This window comes from Prionailurus bengalensis, chromosome C2 (genome assembly GCF_016509475.1).
Source record: "Prionailurus bengalensis isolate Pbe53 chromosome C2, Fcat_Pben_1.1_paternal_pri, whole genome shotgun sequence".
In the NCBI taxonomy this organism is placed as follows: Eukaryota; Metazoa; Chordata; class Mammalia; order Carnivora; family Felidae; genus Prionailurus; species Prionailurus bengalensis.
Window position 1 is genome coordinate 60,662,071 of NC_057350.1, and position 17,656 is coordinate 60,679,726.

General features: G+C 35.4%; 1 protein-coding gene across 2 annotated transcripts in view; it reads left to right on the forward strand.

Moving 5' to 3' along the window:
• The window catches only part of GRAMD1C (GRAM domain containing 1C), a 103,826-nt gene that overhangs the window by 69,947 nt on the left and 16,223 nt on the right, over positions 1-17,656 (forward strand). For both annotated transcript variants that reach the window (XM_043594211.1, XM_043594212.1), the window contains 4 exons: positions 1,779-1,911; positions 4,962-5,124; positions 11,625-11,762; positions 17,517-17,635. In XM_043594211.1, coding sequence (XP_043450146.1) covers positions 1,779-1,911; positions 4,962-5,124; positions 11,625-11,762; positions 17,517-17,635 — 553 coding nt within the window. The remainder of the gene's footprint in view (positions 1-1,778; positions 1,912-4,961; positions 5,125-11,624; positions 11,763-17,516; positions 17,636-17,656) is intronic.

Consider the following 17,656-nt stretch of genomic DNA (forward strand, 5'->3'; position numbering starts at 1 on the left):
ATACCCTCCAGTTCCATCCACGTAGTTGCAAATGGCAAGATTTCATTCTTTTTGATTGCTGAGTAATACACCATTGTATACATTTTCTTTATCCATTCATCCATCGATGGACATTTGGGCTCTTTCCATACTTTGGCTATTGTTGATAGTGCTGCTATAAACACAGGGGTGCATGTGTCCCTTTGAAACAGCACACCTGTATCCTGTGGATAAATGCCTAGTAATGCAATTGCTGGGTTGTAGGGTAGTTCTATTTTTAGTTTTTTGAGGAACCTCCATACTGTTTTCCAGAGTGGCTGCACCAGCTTGTATTCCCATAAAAAAGTTATTTTTAAATGTTCATTTATTTTTGAGACAGAGAGAGAGCATGAGTGGGGGGAGGGGCAGAGAGAGAGGGAGACAGAATCTAAAGCAGGCTCCAGGCTCCAAGCTGTCAGCACAGAACCCAATGCGGGGCTTGAACCCACGAACCGTGAGATCATGACCCGAGCCCAGGTCAGACGCTCAACAGACTGAACCACCCAGGCGCCCAAGAATAAATATTTTTGACCAAGTGCTTTATACACTGTAAGTTCTAGCTTTTTGAGGTCACCAGAAAACTTTCTTCTAGCAATTGAGTGCTTTCTCAGAGAGAATGTGGCCAGATTCTTATTTCCTCTTCTCTTCCTTTTCCCTTTCTTCCTATTTCCAAAAGAAGTGTATCTGTCTCACACCTTTATTTCCTCAGCTGTTCCACTTTCTTTGTCTTCATTTTCAATCTCTCCATCACTCTCTCTCCTCCTTTTTCCTTTCTGTATTTCTCCACAACTCACTCCCATCCTTAAAATCCTTAGATGCAGACACTCAGCTGCTGGGCTAGTCTCAAAGGGCCATTTTTCTTGTTGGGTCCCCCTCAGTCTTGCCATTCTGCCTAGCCAGGAGTGACTTGGTGGCAGACCTAAGTATTATTTGGGTGGGGTAGAATAGGGATGAAAGGCCCTTTGGCTTTTCTGTTCCTTCCTCAGGATAATCTAGCTAAAGATGTTAGGCTGCTACTTTATTTTAGAAGAGCTTTAAGTCTCTATCTAGCAATGATTACATAGGAATAATAATTGCTCAATAAGTTCAAGGCCTGAAAATTAGATCAGTTGTACTTCTTTTATATTTAATAGATTTTCCTTTCTTTATGCTCCTCCCAGAAAGAGGAAAAGCAAGTCCCAGGACATTTGTTGTAGTCATGTTCCTATGACCATTTGAAAGCTGTTCCTTAAACCTGGTTCTTAGGAACAAGAAGAACAAGAAAAGGGGCATGGACTGATCAATGGGGTCTGTGCTCAGACATCAGGAGCACCCCCTTCTGGGAGGGAGTCACCACCTCAGCTGGAACTGAGTCAGAAGAAAGGAAATCCAGAGCTGCCTCCTGGTGCTGACTGGCATCCAACCCAAACATCTAGTCTGTACCTTTCAAAGCTTTGTGGCGGTCCCCAACTGAAATTCAAACAAGCTATAATATTCATTGGGTTACTTGCTGTTATTGCCGCTGGTATTTGGTTAATTTTTTAATGGTTTCTGACATTTATAATGTCTCATATGAGCACATCTTATTTTCAGAAATAAAGTCATTTGCAGGTGGTTTAAGAAGATGGTCTTGTTATAAGTAGGACTTATTTGTTACATTACAAAAAACCATTTGTTGTCAAAATGCTGTATAATAGAGAAGACCTCAGTAGGGAGACTAAATCACTTATTTGTATGAAATTGATCTTGGTTATATTTCTATAATGATGTGTTTCTTATAGAAGTCCAGGAAGAAGCAGCTTGGATGATTGTGGGGCGAGAGATGAAAAATTTTCCAAGTCCATCAGTTTTACACGAGAATCAGTTAATCGTGTTTCAGAGACAGAGTCAATTGATGGAAATTCACCGAAAGGGGTTAGTGTATGATATCCCTTTTAAAATATATCTGATGCTGTCATGTGTTCATCATAATGTAAGATCAAATAAAAACAAAGTGTACAAAATTTTTAAAGTTTAGGATGTCAGGCTGCTCCTTTATTTTAAGAAAAGGGTTTTAAGTCTTTAAGTAACTGAGGTTATATGGGAATAATATATTGTTCTGTTCAGAGCTGGATATGGTGCAAAACTACCAGACAGTTCCCTGAGCATCTGTCTATAAGGGGGATAGGCATCATTAAAAATAAAATATGATAGAGAAATTCGTAGTTAGCAGAATTTTTCTCAGGGTAAGTGGTGTGTGGTGAAAAGAATTTGTTTTGAAGGGGGAGATGAGAACCCTGAGTAGCATGCTTGAGTAACAGTAAATGCTTCGTAAGCTGACTATGAAAGCAGGCACATCTGGTTAATTACTAGTTAGTTTCTTCCTTTATTTTTTCAAATATCATTATAAGCCCATTGTTCCCTCCCCCATTATTTATTTATTTTTAATACTCAGTTTGTCTCCTCTGGCAACAGGAGCCCCTTCAGGTGGGCTCCTTTGTGTTTTAGAAATGATCAATAATCTTTGATGGCTTCCTTTCTTTCTGGCACAACAACATGTCCCAGGCACACTTTGTACACTTACTGTCCCAGACTTAGTATTAACCATTTTCCTAATGGGCCATCGTTCTTAGTGAAGAATGGTATTTAGAGACCGCACTCTAAGCGCTGGAAGTGCTCCTACTATAGAGCTTTCATTCTGCTGACTGGGGATGTAAGTCTGGGGCCAAAGCTGAATTTCTTGGTTTAAAGCAGAGCTTTGGTTTCAAATTCTGCCTCTGCCACTTGCTACCTGAATGCCCGTAAATGTTAACTTAATTACTTAACATTTCTATGCTTTGGTTTTCTCAACTGTAAGATGAGGACTATAATACTCCACAGGGTTTTTTTCAATAAGAATGACATAAATTAATATATGTGAAATTTCATTAAACAATCCCTATTACACATTAAGTATTCAATAACCATAAGCTATTATAATTGAGGGTGAATCTACATGTGGCCAGCAATGGGCCTTTTCTGATTTCTCCCATGGAGCTCTCAGCATCTCCTGTGAATAAATTTGGGAAAACTTTGAATAGAATGTGTAAAGGCCACCAAGTTATCACCTTGTTTCGGGCATCATTCATCTATTTCAGTCAGATTTTGTGTTGTGGATCTCTTGTAAAACTATTTATATAGAGACCCTTAGGAACTTACTACTGTAGTAAGGGAGGTGATTCTGGATGCTAATCTTTTTGTATGTTCTCATGGAGAAAACCAAACCACTCAAATTTGGGGAGGTAACAGGACAGGAGGTCTCTTGCAGTCTCCTGATCCTTTTATAAAAGTCTGACTTTGAGGATTAGATTCTCAAAATTACTAATCTTGAGTCTTTCTTACAACCTTCTTGACATTGTCTTCTGTACCCGCTCTTAGAATAGTTAATCCATTGGTTCTTCCTTCTAGTTTTGTCCCTGAGGGAGGTCATATTTCATTTAAGGAAAGGGAATGGAATGTAGAGGAAGATTTTAATGTTTTAAGATTGGTCATACATTCATTGTCATTTTCAGGTTATGGGATACAATATAGTTCAGTCCTTTTTTTTTTTTTTTTTTTGCATTCAAGAACAGTATGATGAGATAGATTCTCATATGGCAACAAATATCATATGTCACTAACTTTGTTTCCTTTTTACTTGTAAGAAAGTTGGAAATAACAAAAAGCGAGAAATAACATTTTTTTTCTAAGATGAAATAGGTCTTTCTTAAGTTATAAAATTAATATTCTTTGTAAAAATTCAGGAAATATAGAAAAGAACACAAATAAAAACTGTTCAAATGTCAACCACGAAAAGATAGTGACTGTTACTTTTCCTACAAGTATTTGTCTATATTCCTTATAATAGGAGCCATACCTTAATTAGAAAGAACAGGAGAAATATGTGTGTAAACTTACTCAGCATCTGCTAAAGAGGCTCTGGATCAGCTAAGTAGGCATGTTGCTTTGCAGTGTGGTACTCCCAAATAAATCAAGTCTCAATTTTAGCAGTAATCTCTGCTTGAAGAATGAGTTCTCTGATGAGGGTAGTTTAATCCTTTCACAAATTGTGTCCTGGGTCCCAGTTGTTATTCTGTTCTCTGAGTGGCTAATAGAAACCCGTATCCTCCCTGGAGTTTCACTGCTACTCAAAGATCTGGGGCAGGAAGTGTAAGGATTACAGATATGCTTCTTTCAATGCAAGAAAGTACTTTGCTATGTAGTTGATATTTTTTATGCTGGTCTATTAAACCTAATTTTAATGCTATCCTACTTGAATACTAACATAGCAATAGCATTCATACTTTAATGCCTAACATTAAATTTATTATAGAAACGACATCTCTTGATTAAACCATTCTCAGAAAGTATAGATAGCATCATATACGGAATATATTTTAATGCCCAATCCCTTAGTTCTTTAACAGCAAAGCCAACTGTGTTCTTAGGAGTTTGCTGTGAAATTGTTTCCTGTTGAACCTCTTTCCTCCACTGTACTCTTATGTGACTCTTATTCTCTTTATTTGCTTTCTCTTTCCCCTGTAGTTACTGGTCTTGAGAATGGGGGAGTTCTCTTCCTTGAGATGATGGGGCAAGTATTGTCTGGGGACACTAATCGGGTTTGACTCCTCTCTTCCTTGCCCACTTTAAAGAATCTACTGCTCTATTATTGTTGTTCTCTGCTCCCCTTTCCCTTCTGCTCAAGTGATTCACGTGATGTTGACTGTGAGTTCTTCTTATATGATGTTCTTCTTAAATTTATTGTTCAGTACTGTGTCAGAAGATGATTTCAGAATATATTATCATATATTATTGTTTACAAATATTTATGGACTGTATTGGAAATGTGATGCAAACATAACACATTTTCCAAAGAGCTGTATTTCCAAGAGTCTTTATTATTAAAGATCTCACTTTAAAATCTAAGCCAATAATCTGTTTTTTAAACTGGATTGTTTTCCTTTTAGGGGTTAGGGAAAGAGGAACCCCCAAGTGAGAAACAGATCAAAAAGAGTCCTTTACTAACTTCAGAGAAGAGGTTAAGTAGAGTGCCATCAAAATCACTGGACTTGAATAAAAATGAATATCTTTCTCTGGACAAAAGCAGCACTTCAGATTCTGTTGATGAAGGTAAAGAATTTCTTATAAATTTTAATAACATTTCAGTTATGTCTCTTAATGTTTATCTTTGTATTGGGTAAGTGCAGTTTGAGAATTTATTCACATTCTCACTCTATAAAAAACCAAAGGAATGGTGGGAGTTGATAGAAAATAGGGGAAAGAAGCTGCCAGATCTAACCCATCTCCACTTTTCAGAAGCCTGGGTTGTGAGGATTTCCATCACATTTAGCTATTAAAATTCCAAGCCGGAAGTCAATGGAGATGGAGCAGTAGCAATGGAAAAGCAAACCTGAATAAAAATCTGCATGGTGTTACAGACACCATAATTGTACTTTCTTTTGACTACCAAAAAAAAAAAAAAAAAAAAAAAAAAGGAAAAAGAGAGAGATGCAAAAGTAGAGAATATAATAAAAATAAAACCCAGCTGCTTAAAGGAAATTTTATAGAAAATCATGTTCTACTTTCTCTAAGTTAATACTGAAAACCTGGGGCTTGTCATACTTACTAAGTGGGCATTTTAAGGAATCTTTCTTTTTTTTTTTTTCACTGTAAGATTGTTGACATCTGAAGTCAGTGGGGAGACATTGGGAAAGATACCGAGTAGTGGCTACTTTCCACTTTCAGGAAAGGGTACAAAGCCAGTGGATTTTACTGTATCTGCTTTCTATCTGGCAATGCTCAGAATATTGGGAATGGGGACATTATAGTGGTTTCGATCTGTAGGACATGACTGTATTTGCTAGTTCAGTTACTATTCAGATTAGACCTGGTATGGGATCTCCTGAAGTCTTTTACTGTAAGTGAAAAACAAATCCATGAAAACCAAAACTAAATCCAAGTCAAATCTAAAATCAAATCCAAATCCAAAAGCAAACCAAGACCCAATCTCTGAAAACCAAATCCAAATCAAGTTAGACTTTGGTTTGGGAATACTGTAGTAAGTATCTTTAATGAAAACTAAATCCATGATCTTGAAAATGTAAATAAAAATTCAGTAGTTCCTAAAAATCGTAGAATGCATTTGGACAGTTGTTGAGTTCTTTTGAAAACATAGTTGAGAGTTTTTTTTTAAGAGGATTGAGCTCCATGAATGACTAGACTCTCAGTGTCCTTACCATTCATGCTCTGGTGTGCTGCAGTGTGTATGAATTAGTAATCTGCCTGACTGAACCTCTGACTTTAGGAAGACCTACTCTGGCACCCAGTGGCCAGATAGGTAAGTGACACCAAAACAGTTTTTCCCCCTCTTCTTTCTCACCTGCTCTTTTATAAGAATGGTCCTCAAAAAGGAGCTTCCTTATTGGTCCTAAAAAATTAACATTAATGATAAGTTACATAAGGGATAATATATCTCATAGAAGTTGTGTTCATATCTAGAAATAAAGAATAACAGCAGTGTAGTTGCTGTAGTCCATGTTAGCCCTGGTCACATTTCCTTCTTGCTGATGTCCCTTTAAAGACTGGTTTTACAGCAGTAAGACTTTACATGTAACATTTAACCTTCTTTTGTGGAGGTTTTCTTTAAGGTGCACGTAATGACTTTTTCCTTATTAGATAACAAATCAAGTACTTCTGTTGCTTCCCCTAGTAGATTTCAAAATTTCAGGCTTATCATAAGTGGCTATTATAAGGAATCTATTTTTTATTTTCTGGAAGTTGTGACCTTATGAAGATACTTGAAATCAGTGAAGGGGGGAAAATAAGAAAGGTCAAAAGAAGAAAACCATCCCAGGAAATCTGTGTATGGGTTTAGGGAGAGTTAGGTAGATGGCAGAGTATTTTAAACCAAACATCATCTTATTTAAAATCATAGTATTTTGATCTACCATTGTAAGCAGTCTGAGTGAGAAAATGAGAGGATTTCCTTTTTTTCTCTCTTCTGCCACCTACAGATTGTAATCTTTGGGAGAGTACCATTTTGAAGGAGAGACTCCTTCTAGACTCATGTATCCTCATGAGATATCTTACAGAGGGGCCTGAAACTAGTGTGCTCCCTTTGATGTGGAGTTTAACTGAAGCCCATATAGGAAAAGTTAGCCTAGAATCTGCTTTGACTCGTTCTTTTTTAATGTTCTTATGCTATGGTAGGCCACCCACCAAGATTGAAGGGAGCCTTTTTAGGGATATTTCTGTACTTCCAGAAATGGGTTCTGGGCTGCCACCTCCTGAACAAAATGCTGAGCATTGTGTTTTAATCTGTTAAGCCATATATGAACTTGAAAATTTGATATATAATATTTCATAGAATAAGCTGTAGAAGAACCTTGTTTATCTAGAGTGCTGTTGCTGATAGGCTTTCTGCAGCTTATTAACTACATGCTCAGTTTTGGGTAGGAGCACAGAGAATTTGAGAAGATGCTAGGAGTTTCCTGGCAGATGAAGATGAGTTGACACAATGTATCCACATCTACAAGTATAATGAAATTGTGGCTGTATTTTTGGCCAAAATAACATTTCTGTTGCTATCAGGGTTTACTTCTTTCACCTGCCCTGCTCTATGCGTGTCACGGATAGTCTGTGAAACATCTGCCCCAGGAGGTAGAGCCTTGAGTGGAAGCTGACAAACTGGCTGATGTCATGAGATACCAGGGCTGTGTCATGACAGAATTAAGTTTAGTTTTAATTGCTTAGATCAGAACTTGGTGTGACAGGGTGCCCTAACCAAAGTCACTTATGTTGAGAATGGAAGCTAAGTGAGGCAAAGATTAGGCTGGGGGAGGGGCACATAAGAATAACAAAATTAGAATCCATGATCTACAGCTGACAGACCAAGATGAATTGGAAACTCATGCAAAGAAAAATAGGAATCAGATATCAGGTGATGCTAATTAATAAAGGTGAGGACAAGTAAGCCTCTGGGGAAAGCAGAGAAAAAGCCATGAAATAGTCTAGCACATCAGGGAAGCACCATGAGACTAAACCAGGTAACCCTGACATAGTTACCTGAGGCAGGTTTTTAAACAACACTCTCAAATTGAACTTGGTTTTTCACATGTAAAGAAAGCCCTCAAACTATGTCAAGAAGACAGCAGGTCACCAGCTTTTAAGAAGATACAGGATAGAACAAATTGTGCGTCCTTAGTTACTTAATTAAACTCCAAATCTGCTTTTCTTGCATACCTATCTGATACATTTTTCGTGAACTCTCAAAACACTGTCCACATAGGGTTTTAGTTCCATTCATGCCCATGTCCCTCTCATATTTATTTATCTGACTCACTTTTCCCATCCTTTCCACTGGCTACTTTCAAACTGATAGGTTTGAATATTTTCAATTCAAGAGATGTTTCTTCTTTATTGGAAATAGTTACCTGCTCTCAGGTTGAGCGCTGTTCCCTTCCCTACTTGAAATACCACTTGCTAGCTTCATATGTCACAGCAATATCACTGGTGATCTTACTTGGATAGGAGGCTTTAAAGTACTGTGAATGTCATACATAAATAATCCCAGATGGAAATAGTTTATTTCAGGTTCTTACTTCCTTGAATTAATTTCCATACAAAAGGTATTATTAATTTCTAATAGTAATACCACAAATTCCATTTTGTCAGTCATAATATAGAATAATTGATCAACTAATTGAGTTTAAATGAGATATGAAAATGTAATATTTATGTGAGTATAGTTTGTTTCCTTCATAAATGTGAATAGGAAACTTACTTTTGAAAAATTACAGTTTAAGAGTTCTTTAGAGAAATGACTGCTTCTAGGGCTGAGGTGGGGAATATGCAAAATGAGGCTGGAGTTTCTTGTAGGGCCAGAAGTAAAGAAATGCTTCAAAAAAAAAGAGGTGTATCAAAAGGGCATAGGAGTCAACCTGAAAGAGCTCCTAATGGCCAAAGTAAAAAAAAAAAAAAATTGAGCAACAAAATATATAATGATAGTATTGGATTATAACCTAAAGTATAAAATAACTATTCATGAGTCCATACTGACACAAATAATCAAATAAATACAAACAAGGGGGGGACAAAACACAAGCCTTCCTTACAGCGTTTCAAATAATATACATACATACTCCCCCTTCTACACTTGATCTTAGCCAAAAGGCCAAGAAGCAATCATACTCCCCCTTCTAGAAAGTGGAGCTTAATTCTCTTTCCCTTGAGCATGGACTGAGCTTAGTGACGCATTTCTAACAAACAGAATATGGAAAGGTAAAAATGGTAACTTTACAGAGGAGGAGCCTGCCAGACACCACCGTAACCAAATGATCAAGGTTACCATTATCATAACTCATGCTGATACCCTGGATCCCCTGAGTTTGATGAGAAGGGGACTTCACCTTTGTGGGTGTTCTTCGCCAAATCCACAACCCCAGTACAATCATGAAAAAACAGATGAACCCAAATTGAAGGACATTCTACAAAATACCTGACCAGAGTTCTTCAAGTGTGTAAGGCCATTAAAAAACAAGGAAAGAGTGAGGGACTATCACAACTGGAGGAGATAAGGGAGATAAAACAATGAAATGCAGTGTGGTATTTTGGATTGGATCTTTTTATAAAAAAAGGACATTACTGGAAAAGGGTAACAATAACACCGAGCTTCATTGATTGTAAATCTAAAATTATTCCGAAATAAAAAGTTAAAAAATATGGTTGCAAAATGGAAGTCCTATAAATAAAAATTGACCGTAAGATACTTTTTTTAAAGCACTTTCAGTAGTCATTCATTCAGAAATAGTTATTTAACACTTTTATGTGCCAAATACATAATGTATATAGGTGTTTAAAATTGACATAGCCCCTACTCAGATGGAACTTAGAGTCTTATGCAGGAGAGAGGCAATAAACAAGTCAACAAGCCAGTAAAGATAATAATTACAATTCAGGATAAGTTCATGAAGGAAATGAACAGGATTAATAGAATCATCTATACTTGTTTGTTTTCTTTGTGAATATAACAGTAATTTTTTCAATGAACATACATTCTATTTCAGAAAAAGCTATTTCTCAAGCCTAATTGGGAAGTTATCTCAGAAAACCTTAGCATATTACCTAGTTTCAGTGATTTATTTCTCTATGAAAGGAGCCATTATTTGAAATTTCTGTGACTAGCTCTTGCCTACACAAAGTATTGTTGCAGGGAGAAGGTAAATCAATATCCATCTGATATCCCTAAGTTCTTTGCACCTGTAGCAAAATAGAGAAACACAAATCATTTGATGAGGGAGAAAAAGGAATAGTTGGGGTGAAAGCAGAACTAGAAGAGTTTTTCTGATTCTTAAACTACTGCCTTTTGCTTGACCGGATTGCTTCCCATGGCTTAATATTGACAGATGGCCTACACAGACAGTTGTCAGAGCATGATATCTGTAATATGGGGGGCTTTTGTCACAGTTTTTATTCTCTATTGATGGAGCATAATCCTTGAAATAATAAATAATCCTAGTCCTGAAATCATTAAAATTTCATATTGGATTGCTTTACTCTATTTCCTTTATCAGATTCTTATTCCTAGCTGTCTTTTTTTTTTTTTTTTAATTTCCTTTTTGATTCTTTTAAGTTAAACTCCTGGCAATAAAATAGAGGTTAAGTTTGTGTTGCCCTGGAGCTGTAGTGAATTCAAATTCCATTTCAGTCACTCACTAGCCATGGAGCTTTGGCAATTCTCTCTCATTGCCTCAGTTTCCTCATCTATACAATGAAGGTGATGATAATACCACTCATCTCACAGGATTGCTGCGAGGATAAGATGAATGGGTACTTATAAGGTGCTTAGTACAATGCCTGATATATGGTAAGCACCATATAAGCATGGGCTATTTTATATAATGTTTCCAGGGAATATGAGGAGAGGTGAGCAGATATTGCTTCTTCATTTGCTACTGGTAGTTTTCAACATCATCATCATTATCAGGTTCCCAGAAAAATTAAATATTCCACTGGGTTCTACTTAGCTTTGAAGAATACTTTTCAGAAGGATTTCTTAGTTCTTTTAACGTGTGGTATTGAAAATAGGTTGTGAATACGATAAGACTTGTCTTGGGGCAGGTGGCTTTAAGTCAGGTTTGAAACGTTATTCAGGCTACCAAGTTGGTGAGTGCAGCAGATATTAGAGCCACTCATGACTTAATATCTATTGAATGTATGACCATTCAGAAATAGGACCTGCTAATTGCTGTGGTAGATACATCCCTATATATCCCAGTATTAACCTTATCATTTTTGAAGTATTCTTTTGAGTGATGTAGTACAAGAGTTTGGTATCATTCAGGTTAAATATTTTTATATCTTTAGGGTTTTGATGACTGAAATATTGATCATATATGGTTTAATTAAATATATATTATGTATAATTATATACAGTACATATGTATATAATGCCAATTTAGAGTTTTAGTAGTGTTTTGGAATGTGCTGATCATTGTAATCACATTTAAAAACCATTTTGTGCCAAAACAAACAAACAAAAACGAAATCTTGAAATTACCATTCCTTAGTTTCTTCCCTTTCAGTCCTGTGTTTTTTGTTGTTGTTGTTTCCTTTTGCTGTTGTTTCCCCAGAAAATATGCCTGAGAAAGATCTTCATGGAAGACTTTTTATCAACCGTGTTTTTCATATCAGTGCTGAGAGAATGTTTGAATTGCTCTTCACCAGTTCACGCTTCATGCAGAGATTTGCCGATTCTAGAAATATAATAGGTTGGTTTTGTGTTTAATGATAAATTTGGGAGAATTTTATTATCCTTTAAGAGTTAAGCCTATATAAATTAATTTATGTTGTCAGGGGGAAAATTAGACTTTGATTTTATTTTGGTGATAGATAAACTAATATTTAAGCGTTTTGGTTAAATTTACATGTGAGCAGTGTAATTGTTCAATTAGTCAGATCCTACCTACAATGAGGTTCACACCCTTTGAAAACTAAAACCTTATATATTTATTAATGTACCAGTTCAGTTATTTGAACCTAATTTAAAAGGATTCTATTGCAGAACAATTGGATTCTAGTAGGGTGTAAATTGGTACAATCACTTTGCAAAATGGTTTGGCAGTAAGCTGAACATAAAAATTCTCTATGACTCACCAATTCTACTAGTAGGTATGTGTATTCTGAATGACATGTACTACAGTGTTCATAGCAGCATTATTAATAATGGTCCCAAAACAAAACAGCCCAGATACCCACCAGTAATATATGGTGGGTATGGATAATAGAATGGATAGACAAATTGTGTATGTTCACACAAAAGATTACTATGCTAGCAATGAAAAAAAAAAAAAAAAAACAAAACAAATCGTTGCTACTTGTAACAATATCAGTAAATCTCACAGATATAATGTTAAGCAAAAGAAGCCAGACACAGAAGAGTACATACTTTGATTTCTTTATATAAAGTTCAAAAACAGGCAAACTAATTTATGGACATACAATCAGCATAGTATTTGCTGTGTGGAGAATTGGGCAGGTAAAGAGTGGGAGGGAACTTTTGGGATGTTGGTAAAGTCTATCTTGATCTGGTACACATGTGTGTTTTCTTTGTGTAAATTCATGGAGCTAGACGTACACTTGAGATTGCAATGGTTATGGTATATCTCAATGAAAACACCAAAAAAAAAAATATTCCAGTTAGGAAATTAGTTAGACTCATAAAAAGGATTGCACTGATTATGTGTTAAAAGTTCTATTTTGCTAAACATCTCAAATAAGCTTATAGTTTGAAACTGAATTTATCCTAAATATTCAAAAATATTTGATAAACCTTGGGAGCACATGGTTTAGATTGCTATAAAACATTATAAAACAGCAGCAGCAGAGATTCATGTAAGTTTAATCACTTGACATAGTCAAAGAGAAAGTTATTCTGCAGTCAGTTTTAAATATAGTTTATAATTGAGCCACTTTATTAACCATTAGATATTATTCTTTTATTTGAAACTTCTATGTATTCATAGATTATATCATTGATATGGATTCTAGATACAAAAAATAATTTATTCTTATTCAGAGTAGTATAGCAAAGTGATTTCTAATTGATAGCAATTGAGTCTTGTAATTAAGAACTCTGTTTAAAAAATCATTTTTTTCTGTTCTTCTAGTTTTAAAAATGTGGAATATCTGAGGAATATAAATTTTCCTCTTCATGCAGTAGCTTATATTTAACTATATCTCTTCAAAATCTGTTTTGTATTTTTCTTGCTATTTATGTCTACCTGGAGAACTTGATATTTCAAAATAGTTGGATATGTTATTTTTCTTAATTTTCTAAGATGATGCTTGTTGATATTGCCCTGTCATGTTTATGGCTGCAAAGACCCCCGAGGAACTAGTATGTTATTCCATGCTGGTACTAAATGAAGTTTGTTCTTTGACTCACAACTGTACCAGGTGTCTGATATTTATCTAACTTCAATATGGATGACTGTGTTTGCTATCTGATGTTATAAATGGCTTTTGGAAGCAAAAGCTTCTGGCTAATTACAACTATAGACAGTAATAGGAATGGTGCTGTTTAGACCTACAGTTCATCAGAAGTTTTGCCCCCAAAGAGAATCTGCTTGCTGTACACCATTCTGCTATCTTCTGAAGTTGTTACCTGGTAATCAAAGTTCTATTTCTTGAGAATAGGTTTCAAAGGCTTCTTTTTAAAAATACTAAGAAGTATTTCTTTTTTCATGAAAAGATTTTGTATAGTCAATTATTTATGAATTTAATTTCGGCACTAAACTAAAATTTCAGCACTACTTGATCTTTTTTTTTAATTAGGGAACTTGTAAATAGGTGTTCTTTTAAATCTTTGTTAGCAGTTGTATGACACTGCTTTTGTAATTCAAAACTCAGTTTTAAGTCTTTTTATTCCACTTTTTAATTTTTAAAATTATAAACTTTCAGAAAAGTTGCATGAATAGTATAATAAAACCCATATAGCCATTCCCAAAATTCACCATTTTTTTGTTGTCATGGTAAAATGTATATAACATAACATATACCATTTTAACCATTTTTAAGTGTTCGTTTCAGTAGCATTAAGCACATTGACATTGTATAATCATCAAAACCATCCATCCTCAGAACTTTTTCATCTTCCCAAACTGCAACTCTGTACTTATTAAAAAATAAATCTCTATTCCTCCTTCTCCCAACTGCTAATGACCACCATTCTACTTTCTGTCTTTACGAATTTGACTACTTTAGGTACCTCAAATAAGTGGAATCATACAATATTTGTCCCTTTGTGTCTGGCTTATTTCACTTAGCGTGTCTTCAGGGTTTATCCTTGTAGCATGTGTCAGAATTTCATTCCTTTTTAAGGCTGGATATCATTCCATTCTATGTATATACATATTTTGTGTATCCATTCATATCCATTGATGGAGTTTTGAGTTGTTTCTACTTTTTAGTTATTGTGAGTAATACTGCTGTGAACACTGATATACAAATATCTGTTTGAGTCCCTGTTTTCAATTCCTTTGGGTGTATATGTAGAAGTGGACTTACTGGATCCTTAGGTAACTCTATGGTTGCTTTTTGAGGAATGGCCATACTGTTTTCCATAATGGCTACATCATTTTACATTCCCCCCAGAATGGCTGCATCATTTTACATTCTCCCCAGCAATGCTGCATAAAGGTTCCAATTTCTCCATATCCTTGCCAGCACTTGTTATTTTCAGTCTTTGTGATAACAGCCATCCTAATGGAATGAAGATTTGCCAATTTTAAAACTTTATTACATCAAAGGATTCATAAAGGATTCTGCAGATCCTGCTTTTTATTACTTTAATTCAGTATATCAAGTGGCTGATGTGTCCTTTGTACATTGTTGTATTTTAAAAATAATTTCATCCCTGATTTTTTATATCATGATGAGCTTTACTTAGGTATTGGGGGGCTTGACTAGTCCAAAATGTTGTTAATTATATGATGTTCCGGTACATGATTCAGTAGGATTGTTGGTAAAATTGGTTACAATACAAGTGGAAGACATACTTTTACCCTTGTTAATAGTTTTTTTGTTGAGTAGTGTGCAATTTTATAGCAGAATCCAATGATACCTTAAAATTATGTTGCTAATTAACAATGGATTATTTGTATAATTTTTTTGAAACAGACTGACATAGGACCAAAATAATTGCTTGAAAAGTATTTTAGAATAAATTTTGTATCTTCTTTCATGGACAATTAAATAAATTATTTTTTACAGCAAATTCTGTATGGTAGGGATGCCTGGCTGGCTCAGTTGGAAGAGCATGCAACTTTTGATCTCGGGGTCATGAGTTCAAGCTCCATGTTGGGTGTAGAGATTATTAAAAATAACTAAATAACTATATGTATATAATTCTGTAGGGCAGATTCTATAGTTTGTGATACTGCCTTTTTAGTTTAGTTGTAAGATTTTTTTCCACATACTCAAAATGCAGCTTCAGGGTCCCTCAAAAAATCTCAAGGCCTAGCTATATGAAAGAAGTTGAGTAAAATTGTCTATATCACAAAGCTTTGCTTCATTTTTTGGTGATGGTTGATAGATTAGATAAGTCTTCTGTATTTTAAGATGTTGACAAATAGCAGTCAAGTATACTAATTGCCTAAGTCCATTTGTGTGAACAGCATTAGGTGATTTAGTCAGATCTTTGCAAAAGAGTTCATGATGCCATTACCTATACCTATGTAGTCTTTGCCTTGTTAAATGACCTGTGCTATGTTCTAAAAGTATATTTCTCTTCAAAGTTATTTTTACTCACTGTGTAGTTATTAGGAAAATAAGAAGAATTATATATTTATATATATTATTTCATTTTTTTAAATGTTTATTTATTTTTGAGAGAGAGAGATAGCGTGTGAGTCGGGGAGGGGCAGAGTGAGAAGGAGACACAGAATCTGAATCAGGCTCCAGGCTTCTGAGCTGTCAGCACAGAGCCCGACGCCGGGCTTGAACTCATGCACCATGAGATCATGACCTGAACCGAAGTTGGCCACCCCTGAACTGAGCCACCCAGACGCCCCTAAGAGAGAATTTTTAACAAGATCTTGCCATTAATACAGAGATTATCCTATAGCTTTCTCAACTTGGAAAAGGCTATGTCATTACATTTCATAGCCCCCTTCTTGATTAAAGATTTTGACAGATAAGCCATTAACATTACATGATTTCTCATTACATGATTTTTCCACAAGTTGGGATCAAGGTCTTATTGTTGCATAATGGCAAATGTCTTTCAAGGTTTTGTCCTCAATGATGGGAATGTTAAAGTGTTGTTCTGTTTGTGTTTAATAAGGTTGGTGCCAATATTTCTCTTCACAGGTACTGGGGACTTTAAAATGAAGCCTACAGATGAAACAACTTTTAATTTTCTTTTCTAAAGAAAAGAAAGAAAGTGTGTTAATAGACAACAATTTAGAAGTAAATGGATCAAAGATGGGGAATATGTCACATACAAGAAGAGGGCCTTACATTTAATTTTACTATTCTTTAATGTTAAAATGATAACACTGTCAAAAGGATATTGGGACTGGTCAAAAATAAAAATTTAAATAATTAAAAACTACTTCTTTCCATTAATCATTGGGGAAATGCAAATCAAAACCACAGTGAAATACCCCACACACCTATCAGAATGGCTGGAATCAAAAACACAAGGAATAACAAGTGTTGTTGAAGATGTGGAGAAAAAGGAACCCTCGTGCACTGTTGGTGGGAGTGCAAACTGGCACAGCCACTATGTAAAACAGTATGGAGGTTCCTCAAAAAATTAAAAATAGAATTACCATTGATTCAGTAATTCCACTACTGGATTTTTACCCAAAGAAAATGAAAACATCAATTCAAAAAGATATATGCACCCCCGTGTTTATTGCAGCATTATTTACAATAGCAAAGATCTGGAAGCAGCCAAGGTGTCCATCAACAGATGAATGGATAAAGAAGAGGTGATGATGGTGTTGGTGTGTCTGTGTGTGTGTATGTATACGTACGTGTGTGTGTGTGTGTGTGTGTGTGTGTGTGTGTGTAATGGAATATTGCCCAGCCATAAAAAAAGGAATGGGATTTTGCCCTTTCCAACAACATGGATGAACCTGGAAGGTATTAATGCAAAGTGAAATAAGACAGAGAAAGGCAAATACCATATGACCTCACTCATATGTGGAATTTAAGAAAACAAAAGAGAAAACAAAAAGACAAATAAAACCCCAGACTCAAATACAGAGAACAAGCTGGTGGTAACTGGAGGGGGAGGTGTTTGGGGGGATGGGTGAAATAGGTGAAGGGGATTAAGAGTACATTTACCATGATGAGCACTGGGTAAAGTATAGAACTGTTAAGTCATTTTTTTGTACACCTGAAACTAATACAACACTGTATGTTAATTATACTTAAAAAAAGCCCTACCTCTGATTCCATTTCAAGTCATACTCTTCAGAGTTTTAGAACCAACTCTTTACGTTTGCTGTGATTAGATGTAGTGTCCACCCCTTGGAAAATAGAACCTGGAGGTGATCAACTGAGAACCATGACCTACACTATAATCCTTAATAATCCACTTACTGGAAAGTGCACCACTGCCACTGAAAAGCAGGTATGTTTCCTCCATCAGTAT